Source organism: Aythya ferina, assembly GCF_964211825.1.
Source record: "Aythya ferina genome assembly, chromosome: 5".
NCBI lineage: Eukaryota > Metazoa > Chordata > Aves > Anseriformes > Anatidae > Aythya > Aythya ferina.
Window position 1 is genome coordinate 20,933,565 of NC_140301.1, and position 12,111 is coordinate 20,945,675.

General features: G+C 34.6%; 1 protein-coding gene across 10 annotated transcripts in view; it reads right to left on the reverse strand.

Moving 5' to 3' along the window:
* Window positions 1–1,682: 1,682 nt before the first annotated feature.
* AKAP6 (A-kinase anchoring protein 6) overlaps window positions 1,683–12,111 on the reverse strand; it is a 279,284-nt gene continuing 268,855 nt past the window's right edge. For 7 of the 10 annotated variants that reach the window (XM_084521164.1, XM_084521165.1, XM_084521168.1 and 4 more), the window contains 2 exons: window positions 7,879–11,336; window positions 1,683–2,684 (listed from right to left, as the gene is read on the reverse strand). In XM_084521164.1, coding sequence (XP_084377290.1) covers window positions 7,920–11,336 — 3,417 coding nt within the window. In that variant the 3' untranslated portion in view covers window positions 1,683–2,684; window positions 7,879–7,919. Of the gene's footprint in view, window positions 2,685–2,713; window positions 6,270–7,878; window positions 11,337–12,111 lie in introns of those variants that run through there. The other 3 variants (XM_084521171.1, XM_084521163.1, XM_084521166.1) reach the window with 2 other exon arrangements.

The window sequence follows — 12,111 nt, forward strand, 5'->3', positions numbered from 1 at the left end:
AGAAAAGAAAAAAAAGTGATGCTTAGATGCTTATAACCATGCCAGAAAAAGTAGCTGATAATGATGATGGGTCTTGCATTAGAGTCATAAAAATGATGGCTTTATCTCACAAGACTAAATAATATAGACATGGAAATACTAGTTAAATTAAAATGTTCAGTAGATCTCAGCAAAGACCCACTGAAATTTGAGTTGTGACCAATACTCCAGATATTGTACAATGAGTACGTGGCTTATTGATATGACAAGTACTACTATTTTCCCCTAGGAGAAAAATGGAATTTGTGACAAATGGTCTAATAGAACAATACAAGTAATTGATGGAGTTTTGCACAGTCTGTTGGGTGAAGTGACAGATCTGAAAAGCCTCTGATTTATTAGTTTTTCTGTCATCATAGAGTAAGGTCTGACTATAGACAAAGTAAGTTTAAGAAAATACAACATAAAACAGAAAAAGCTGGGACAAAAAAAGAATGATCCTAATTTCCATGTCAAGACAATTTTACAAATAACTCCTAAATTAAAATAATTGACACTATAAATATTTTACTAAACTTAGGAGTTATATTCTGAATCACTTTCTGTATAATTTTAAAAATAGTTAAAATATAGTAGTGACCTTTAGCTATACAGTTATATATTTTAGATAATTCTAGGTCCAACCTAACAGATATATACATGTTACAAGATATGCAAGAGCAGAAAACATTACAGATTTGAAAGGTTCTCTTAAGAATTGCTTCTTATTATTAATGTTCTTCTTTAAGCTAGGAGTTGCTGCCCTACCTACATCAAAGCTATGTAGTGGAAATTTAAATTAAGAGATAAATGACTTGTTTCTTGCAGTAATAGGAAGCTGTTAATTTGAAAAACATGAGGTTTTATTTTAAATGCTTGTTACTTCAGTTTTATATGAATATATCATCTGGTTGGTATAGTTCATCTAAGCTACTAGCTAAGCTTCTCAAACTGGAACACATTTTTTAAAGGTAGTAGAACACTGAAGCTTTTTGCATTTGTATAAATGGAAAAATATATATATAAAAGATGGTATGGAAGAGTATTCCATGCCTTAAAACTTTCTTGACATCCCTTCACAACAGTGTTTTCAGGAGATGAATATAATGTTTGCAGAGGTAGGTCTGGCTTGTTTTAGCCACCCATTATGATTTTAGCACAAGATAAAAACCTTTAAAAAGTACAGTCTAAGTTATTTAAACAATAAACTGTAGATAATATAAACTGTAATATAAACTATATATTAAAACATAGTTACATATAAATATATATTATATATTTATATTATATATAGTTACATATAATATATATTGATATATATAAAGCTTATTCAATATCATTAAGAAAATGAATGAAATTTTAAGAGTCAGAGAACAATTTACAACCCCAAATCCAACTGTTAGTGATTTAAAGGGATGTGTGTGTGTAGGGGGGAAATTTGATATAAAAGCATGCTTGACCACTGTTAACTGCTGTTGGCAGTGTACTAGCTTGATCTACTAAATATTTGTGTCTCTTTATCTGACCTAGGAGACCTGCAGAATCTTTAAGGAAAAGGATCTTTACCTCTGAGCCCGGTAACTCAAGCCTTCACCAGCTATGGAATTGCATCTGTCTAGGAAATATTTGCAAACAAAAAGGTACTCCTCTGTACTTCGATGCAGCATTCTGTTCTTGGTACGCGGTTAAAACAGATCACCAGTTCTGCTTTATTTTTTTTTCCCCAATAAACTATGTTTATTATGCCAATTCTAATTACCATGCAATCTAATGTTTTTAAGGCTTATATTTTCCACATCACTGGACATCACAAACATGAAAGCATTTTATACTGTCATTATACATCAATGTTTGCACTTGGGTATACATATATACAGAAATTATTCACACATCTTAACCTTGCTATTTCCTCCTTTCAAACCAACATAATTTTACTGTGAAAGCAGCTTTTTAATAAATGGTATAAGAAATACAGCAAGGCACACATTTTTAAAAACTTTTTTTCTCATTACCACCTCAAGAAGCATAAAAAAAAAAATGTTGTACTTAATTCAATAGAATGTCAACAGTTCCTAATATACAACACCATGCAGTTGTTTCTTGAAGTGTTGCATAGATTAAATTTTAAAATGAAATAAATAAAATGGTATTTTGTTTGTTTAATTTTTAGATGTATTGATTAAGGAGAGCTAATGACTTCTTTTTGCTGCAATCCAACAAAATTGTCACTTTAAACATAAAATAGTTTCAATAAACTTATGCATTATACACATAAATATTAAATTTGATACATAAAATAGAGGAGTACTGGCAGGTACAATTCTGAAAAGATAAACCAGACCGATCATGAAATCTGTGGAACTTCAAAACTTTAACGAACAAAACCCAGTGATAAGTACAGGAGCATCCAATTTAGGAAGGGCAGATCATTAGAGGTAGCTTGGGAGAGGAATCCGTGAGAAAGCAAATGGCTTTGCTACCATACCAGATGATCACTGAAATAGAACTAGCATATGCAGCCTGATCACAAAGCCAACATGGACAAATCACATTTGGAAAGAAAATTTATCTTGGGAGTCAGTGTAATGAAAGGCAGTGATACAATGGAATTGGAGGTCATCCCAGGGTTTACAGGATGAACCTGCACCTGAATTGCAGCCAAGTTTCTAAAAGGAAACAAAAAAGTAATAGCAGGTTACAGAAAATGCAGTTTTATTTGCAAAACATAGCTCTTCCAGAACAACCATAGATACTCATTAAATTATCACATGCCAGAGCCTTTAATGCAGAAGCATACAGTAGGCAAACAATGACTTTTAACAGCCTGAGGTACAAGGTAGTGTAAAAATTGTTTTGATGTAGAAAACTCATTGATTTTTGTAAAGACTTTGTTTCTAAAGAAACAATGGAAGTCATCAAATCTGACCTTTTCCCTGGATCCTGTCCTCATCCTTACCTGCAAACTTACCTTTAGTGCACTCAAAGGTGCACCGATCAATGAAAACATAGGGGTTTTTAAAAGGCAAACAACAAAAAGATCTACCCGTCACTTAGTTTAATACTTATGTAAACATATAAAATGAGATTTCAAGAGAGAAGGAACAGATTGTCACAGAAGTGTTCAGTGAATAGAACTGTCAGTGTCATCACTGTCTTTTTAAATTGTAAATAGCTATTTAGACACTTCTAGTACCAGCAATGAGTTAAATTTTCATACTATAGAATTATCCAGCTTGGAGTTTAGGGTTAAACTATTCATCAAAGAGCACAGGCTTATGATGAGGATTATGAAGAAATAACTGTCAGAATACAGCTCAAAGATTAGTGCAAAGTACATCTTGTAGGCATTTCCTAGGAGGCACTCCAGACATGCATTATGTGCCTTCCAAATTAAGCAGGAGTATCTGGATCTATCCAGTTACCTTCTCCTTTGATCTTATTTGCTGTAACTAGCCCTCCCCCCCCCCGGTTATAGAAGAAATATCCTTACAGGAAAAGAATGAAAAGCTCAACAGTTTGTTTAGAAATTAAGGAAGAACTGATGTGAATAAAGAGGAAGATTATCAAAATGTTTCTACAACTCTGGCAGGAGTTTTATGTATCTATAGTAAGAAAAGTCTCACTGATGGATTATGTCAGGTTTTTCAAAAAATACGTAATTCACAGATAATAAAAGATTATCTGTTTATTTAATTCTTTTAAAGAAGTCAGCTATGACAGTAAGGAGCTAAAAAGTCACAGTATTTTAAATTCTATAAAGAAACATTGGTCTATCCATCTCCCTATAAAAATTGTAAGAAAAAAAAATAAGCAAAAATTTAGATTACTCTTGTAGTTCCGTTTTCTAAAAGTAAATTATTACATACTAGTTATTCTGTAAACCTCTATATTATTTCTCTCCTGTAATGTATAATTAACTAACAGTACTTTGCATTTCTGTATCATGTTTTATCTGTGGATCTCAAAACACTTCTCAGTGAATGAATCATGTTTCACAGGTCCCATCAATCATTATTCTCATTATTTTGCTGCTAACAAAACTGAGGAAGGGAAGGAATAAGCCATATAAAAACATCCATTGCTGAGCAAACATTGCTGAGCAGGAAATAACAGTCAGGCTTCTGAGTAGTAGTCCTGGGCATCAGCCATAGAGCCATCCCTCTCTCCTGGGCTTCTCTGGGTATTGTAAGTGGTGGGACATTCTGGCCAACATTGCAGCACTGTCAGATTTATTTTTCTTAAGCCCAAACAAAATATTTTTTTTCAAATTAAGTTAATACTTAAGTTGAAATTACAGATTCTGTACAAAAGGAAGGAAATAGCTTTTGAGACTTACTTGTAAGCACTAACAGGTAACACACAGAAGTATATCATATTTTCTAGAAATGACTCCAGACACACCACATAAACAAAAAGATATCAATGTATTGATCTCTACGCATATTGAATATGTGACTAAGAATTCCCATCCCTTTGGTGAGTCATGGGTCACAGTGACAGCAGAAGATTGCATGAGCTCATATACAGAAAGATAGCTCCTTCAAGCTGTCCCCTACTTAAGAAACAAAATCAGCATAGTTTTATGAGCACCTCTGTTAAAGAACTCTGTGTTGGCTTATATGAGAGATGAGTCAGTGCTGACAGATATTTTTGAGCCTACTTATAGAATTGCTATTATTTTAACACATTGGTCATTTCTTGTAGCACACTGATAAATAATAGAATTGCAACTTACATACACTTGCAGAAATATTCTCCTCACCATTTAATTCTCCTGTACATCCAAAGCACATACTAAAATAGTATAAAACCAAACTACATTTGAAACTATGCTTTTTTTCAGCTTTGAAACCTTAGTATGCTTTTAAGGTACACATATACTATAGATTATTTTTCTCTAAGTATTACAGCTACACATGGAATTACACATTTAAATGAGCTTACAGCACAGGTGCTACAGGAAAAATAATGGTGTTTGCCATTTATCTTTCAAATTAAATAATGTGTTTTTAAATAGTAACTTTTTTCATAATACACTTATGGGAACAACATTTATCTGTCACATTTTAAAAGATGTATTAGTAATAAATGTAAATTACCTTTAGAAAATCAGTAATTAGCCTCATCAAAAAATAAACAATCTGCCACCAAAAAGATAATCTTTAGCATAGTTAAGTATAATAACTGTTATTTGAATAAGTTAACAAATTAGGATAGATTGCTTCTGTAATTCATTCCCCATAGCATGAGAGATGAAGTTAAAGCACCAAGCTTGTGAATGGGGGAAGGGAGCTCAGACTTGAGTGAAACCAAATCTAGCAGCTCATATATTCCTTTTTTGATGTGCCTGAGACACACTATATCTATCCTAGGGCTTTACTGCTGGGAATAATACAGTACATAACTTCCATGGAAGCAGTGCTATACATATCTGTTAAGAAACAACGTATCTTCCAATATTTAAAAAGTGGAATGTAGTGTGAAGGGCTTTGTTACCTTAAAATTATTTTTCAACATCAAGTCAAAAATTAATTTTTTCTTAAGTTAAATGTTATAGTTTTATATAATGTTATAGTTTTGATATAATCCTATCAAATTGTTGTATACAGGCTCTGCATTACATTGCATTGTATTGCAGGGCATGTATTAAAATCCTCTATGTCCAATCTTTGTCCTTATACCTTGTTAGCTGCATGTTGTCACATCCCAGTCTTATGAAAAACATAGCTGGCTACCATGTAACTATGAGGTTCTGAAGATTGAGGGGAAGTTTATACAGTATTTTGAGATCCTCAGAGGAAAAGTACTTTCAGTGAAGCGAAAAGATACATTATTGTCTTCATCAGTGAAAGAATATGAACAAGAAGAAAATCACACACAGTAAGTATTCTTCCTCAAATTAAGTGAGTGGAGAAAAATATAAGAAAATTAATAAAACAGTAATTTAGGAAAAGTTTATGTTTACATAATCATCACTTATCAACCTCATACTTTAGTCATCATCTCAACTTCCATATAGAAGCCTATGTATACACATAATCTTTTGAATGTAATCCTAGAATATATAGTATCATTTATCAGTTTTGTAATTCCCAGCTGATTTCCTTTGCTTCTCCAGTTGTTTGGATGCGTCCAGGTATTAACCTAACTGGCAATCAGCAGGTCAGGAAAGCCCATTTCAAAGCCATTCAAGAAATATCCTCGCTGCTATGACAGTTCCAAGATAATGCACTATTCAAATAGATTTGTGTCTGAAAGAGATAGTGGCAAGGTGTAGACTTTTGCTGCCATAACCTAAAGATTTAGCTAGATGTATTTATACATATGTGAATATGTGAATGGTGGGTAAAACAAAAATGTGCAAAAGAAAACCCCAAAGCATAATAGTATAATACAGCAAAATCAGGAAATGCTGAAGTTAAATATCCAACAGGAGCAAAGCAATCTATTTTGTATGAATAGGCTCAGATCCTCTGCTATAGCTATACAGGTTGCAATAAGTGTGTACTAGTGGTTTCAACGATGAATAATGTCCTTTTCTTCTAGTAGTATCATGGAATCATAGAATAACTTAGTTGGGAAGGGAAATTTGAATGTCATCTGGTCCAACCTCCTGCTCAAAGCAAGACTATCTTCAAAAGTAGATCAGATTATTCAAGGACATGTCCATGTTAATTTTGAAAATCTCCAAGTATATAAATTTTAGAAGTAGCCTGGGTGACCTGTTCCAGTGCTTAACCTCATGCCTTACTGGAAACTCCCTTGCTACAACTTCTGATAAGCAGCAGCATTTGGAATTGGAGTGGCATTCGGAGTTGCCAAACTGAGTCTGGTCTACTGGATGAGTGTTTCCAAAGACCAATGGTATTACTGCACAGCTATGTTGGCTTTTTGGCTCACCAAACTAGTGAGACTCAGAACAACAGCTCTATAGGATCTGATCCAGAAGTTGCTTTGTATATCTTCTGTTGTTAAATATGCAGCTTATTGTTAGACATTCATGTGACATTAGAAACTCCAGATTTGAACCGTTCCAAAACTTTGGAAGAGATCAGAGCCAAATTTTCAACTTAGGTTCAAACATCTTATGTTTCAAAATGCTTACCACAAAATAGAACCAAAGCTTTCAGTACTGCTGTGTGGCTAACACTTTCCATTTGCTTTGGTGTTTGTGTCTTTGTTCTACATTACCTTCACATTACACTCTTCACTGGTGTTGCAAAGATTTCTTATTTTGGTAACCTCAACTTTTGGCCTAATACTAATAATGGCTCACTGAACATAAGTCATGGTAAGCTGACACCAAAAGATGACATTCTCTCTCTACTTATTTTCCAGTTTGCTTAGCCGTTCTTCATGGATTGTCTGTAAATATTTTAGAATTCCAACTCACTGGTCACTCAAAATCCATGTAAAACCAGAAGTTCAGATTCATCAAGCACATGTGAATACTTCCTAAGGTCAGCTGTCTGTGGAGAAGGGGTGAATGAGTAGAGCTGGTTTCTGGTTCCACAGCTCAGTTGATAAAGGAAGAGGAGGTGATACAGAAATATTACTTTTGAAGGATTCCCAAGTTCTGCAAAATAACAGATTTGAAGATTCCAGAAGAGAGCTGCTCCAGTCAGTGCAAAGTAGGAGCAGCTACTGTCCACTGCATTTGTTGACCAGTGGTATGTAATTCAGGATTTTAGAGGATTTTAGTGTAATTAAAACAAATGATTAGTACTACCATAAAACAGAAACCCTGGATGGTGATTCATCTCCTTTCATTGTATAAAACTGTTAAAAAAAATTAAAAGCAAGAAATGAAAAGAAAAAAAAAAAAAAAAAAGTGCAACTTGTATATTGTAAAGTACATACCTGTTTTTAGGATAATGTATATGCCTGGAGAGGGTTACATTCTATCTGTGCATATTAATGTGTCTTTCCTTATGAAGAGTCAGGAGAGTTTCTTCACAAGTAAGAGTTTTAGTGTTTTGGTGCAAAACCTCCTTATTCTGTGAATGGCTGGGCTTTAACTGGAACTCTATGGCTGAAACCTCTTCAGAAGCAGCAACACATCCTTTGGGCTCTTCGATTCCACGTGATTTTCCTATAGCACTCTTCTTACTGCTAAGCTCTGGAGAATTCTTTTCCAAACCTTCCATTTTCCGATCTGAAATCATCAAATCATCATCAGCATTTTTCAAATCATTTGAAGCATTTTGTTTGTTAGGATTGGGGACATTTATATTAATGTCATCATCACATAAAAAAGATAAATGCCTATTTTCTGATGAAGTTTTAGCTTTTTCTATTGACTCTAGAGTCACTTTGCCTGGTGACTCTGGAGGTATTTCAGAACTAATGTTAGAAATAGGTTGCTGCTGTTCAACTCGTGCTTCGGTAGTACCATTAGAAACAGATTGCTGCTGTTCAACACGCTCTTCTTCAGGGCAAGCTTCAAAAAAGCATTCAATATTTTCTCTGTCATCTGTGAAGTCCAGTGGCACAGGAGTGCTGCTCTTTTCCTCTATGTATTTGATTACCTCTCCACAGTCACTATCGTGAGAAGAAAGTGAAAGATAAGAATAGAAGTCCCCTTTTCTTAGCTGGATGGGTCTGTGAGAGTGTTCTAACACTTTTTCCTTGATCTGTGTTAATGAAGCTGGAGCAGATGACTCACATTCGGGTTGTGACTTACTTTTCAAAGCCGTTGATGCCATGTCTATTATCTCCATCACAAAGTTGTGTACTGAGCCATCTTCCAAATTTCTTTTATCAAAAGTAGAAGATTCACAGTTACAGCATGAATCAGGACCACTGGCTGAAGACTCGTGTTCTGCTTCATTGGATTTCAAGGCTGCACAGCAATCAGTAGATTTTTCAGTAGTGCTTACTCTGTGTTGCTGACCATCGGGTAGGGATGCTTGCGTGTCTACGCAGTTCGTTTCTGAGGAAGATTCAGTACAAGGTTTTTTAGCAGGAGAGTAAGCAACACCATGACAATCAGACTGAAGCTGACTTTGACATTCTTTTGGAGGGTTTCTGGATCCATCTGACAACAGAGCAGTCTCCTTGCCATCCATATGTGAATCATCTGAACTGTCTGTAAATGCTTCACAAACACAGCATTCATTTTCAGCTTCTCTAACATCAAGTGATGTATGAGTTCTGGAAGTTGCTGATGTTCTCACGAGCACTTCCTTTTGACTGCCAAGAGTATTTTCAACATTGCCATTCTCCATATCATCCACGAGCTGATCCTTCACAACCTGAGAAATATCTTTCCTTATGTGACCCTTTGTCCCTTTTTCATGATCACGTGGTACATTCTTACTGTTGCCATTATTTTCTGGTATTTTCTGTACTGAACCATTCAAAAGTGTTTCAATGCTCAATGTATCTGTGGCTTTTGATGTCTCATTACTAACTTCTTTACTGTGCTGAATTTCATCACTGAGGTTACTTTTTCTCTTCTCCCTTGTCAAAGAAAATTTTGGTCTAATCCAAGTTTGGAGTTCATTCTTTATATAATCAAGTCCTGAAATTAAATTGCATTCTTCATAAATATCCTCATCAGTTGCTATACTGGAGTCATCATCTTCATCTTTGATACCTAGCTCTTCCTCAGTTAAGGTAAGGGTGGAACTTGAAAGCAAATCACTGTCATCTTCATCATCAGTACAAGCAGAAGTGCAGGAGACATTAACAATCATGCTGACATTGACATCGCTCTCATCAGCTACAGATCTATTAAGATGTTTTCTAAATGATGCATTTGAATCTGGTATTTTATTTCTATGCAGTACGATGTCTTCAGAGCAGAGAGAAAGATCCTCACTGCTGCTGAGTTCAGTGAGAGAAGCTGCTGAGTCTTCATTGACTGAGGATGCAATATCTACAGACAGCTGTCCAGTAAAAGACATTTTTTGAGAGCTACTTTGGAGTGTTATATCAGAGATGCTGCGCTTTATCTTTTGATCTAATGGACTTTGGATATTCTCTAAACGATTCAAAAGATCTAATGTCCTTTTGCTGAGCTCTCCAACAGAATCACTGCTTGCACTTATGTCTCCTGAACCGTGATGACTAAAAAGATCTTCGTTGCTTTTGTAGGAAGTCAGCCAGCTCTCCAAAGAGGTGCTTCGTTGAAGACCATCTCCACTTTTAAAAATACCTGAGCTGAACAAATCTCCTACTACAGACAGTGATTCTAATGAAGAACTACGAGACAAAGTTGAAATCTGCTTTGTATTCTCTGTAACAGCTAATTTTCTTACTGTTTCTCCAGACTTACAGGAACTGGGATCTGATCCTCCAGGGATACTTGCCAGACTATGGTCATGAATAAACCCATCTGGTTGTGACTCTCCAGGTTTATGTTCAAATTTACCAGGTACTTTATCAAAACTAAAGCCATGAAACAAAGCACCCTCTGTGTGTGTCTTTTCAAGTTGTGATTGTTTCATTATCACTGGCAATTTGAATTTGGAGCCTTGAAGATACGAGTAATCATAAAATGTAAACACATCATGTTTTCCTTGCAGTTCTTCTAGACAAACAGGTTTACACATGGTAACGCTGTCCAAGTCCTCATCAATTTCACTTCCACAACATCCAGAAGGTGCCAACTGGTAATCATCTGAGAGACTAACATGGTCTTCTTCATCTTGCTTTATTTTTTGTTTTATTACATCAATTATGCCATCCATTTGAGTTTCTGCATGTCCAATTTCAGGATTACTCTGAGTGCTTTCAGTATCATTTAGTAAAAAAATTTCTGAATTATTTGTAGTTTCTGTATCACATTCACTCACTATCCCACTCTCACTCTCAGAATGCCTGCTTATGTTTCCACTTTGGTACATATAGTTGTATGTTTTTGCCAATGTCGTCCCCCCTATTAGGTCTGGCAAGGATTTGGTAGATGAAAATGAAGAGTCTTTACTAAGACTTTTGTTTAAAATGTTAGACTGTGTTACACTGGAGAGTTTGGATGTTTTTTTCAAGAAAGGCATGTGTTTTTTTTCTGATAATTCAATATTATGAAGACTATAGACCTGATAGATGTGAGGATTTGGAGGGGAAGTAATGGTTGGACAATAAAGAGGACTTCCATGATCACTGATACTTTCATCTTCATTCACATCATTGTCACCACATTCTCCTGAAGCAGTTTTCCGACTTAGATCATCCTTCTGCTCCTGATCAGGATCACTTAAATCTTCATGAACACTTATCAGCTTATTACTTATGTCAGTTTCATCCCATTCTAGTGCATCTTCACTTGGACCATTTAGATCCATCAAACTGGCATCAATAACGTTCAGAGACTCCTATAAAAAATAATTTAAAAATCAGAGATTAAAAATATTTACAGCTCTACTTTAAAAGTGCTTACATTGAAATCATCTAACTACGTTAATGGGAGTAAAGTGAATTTTTGGAACAATGATCATTAATAGGCTTTTACTTTTGTCATGTATTGTGTACCATTTAAATGATCGATTAAAATGAAAACTACTAAATTCTGCATAATTTCTTATTTTTCTTCTTATTTGCCACTAAAGCATAATACAGAAAATTTTACTTTACTTTAACAGAGATTAATTGTGGTTAGTCATTTTATAACAAGCATTATCCATTCTGCAGAATCACACAGAAGTGTTTTAATAAAAATATGCTGATAGGTGTTTATTATGTTGGATATATGAGAATATCTCTTAGCCTGCTTAAGTTTAAAAGAGCTAAGCTATAAATGTTTTGCCAAAGGTTTTAATAAAATGTTTATAACAAAGTTTTGTGCAGTCAGCCTTAAAACAACTAATCTAATGCACTGGATATCACTAGACTTGATGAATTTTTATTAGAATTTCTGTTTATTCTTTACTTGATAATAAAGGCAGTACTAATGACCAGTAAGTAACACTAATGAATGTTAATATCTTCAGCTGTAAGATCAATCAGTCTAATCAAATACTACATGAATTTCAAATATTGTCTGTGCTGACACTGTTCTCTGGGAACAGGCTAATAAATAATTGAGCAAAACTTAGTTTGATTTTTTTAAGACTTTTGTAGCTTTCCAGTGAGCTATTATGGGCTCAGAAC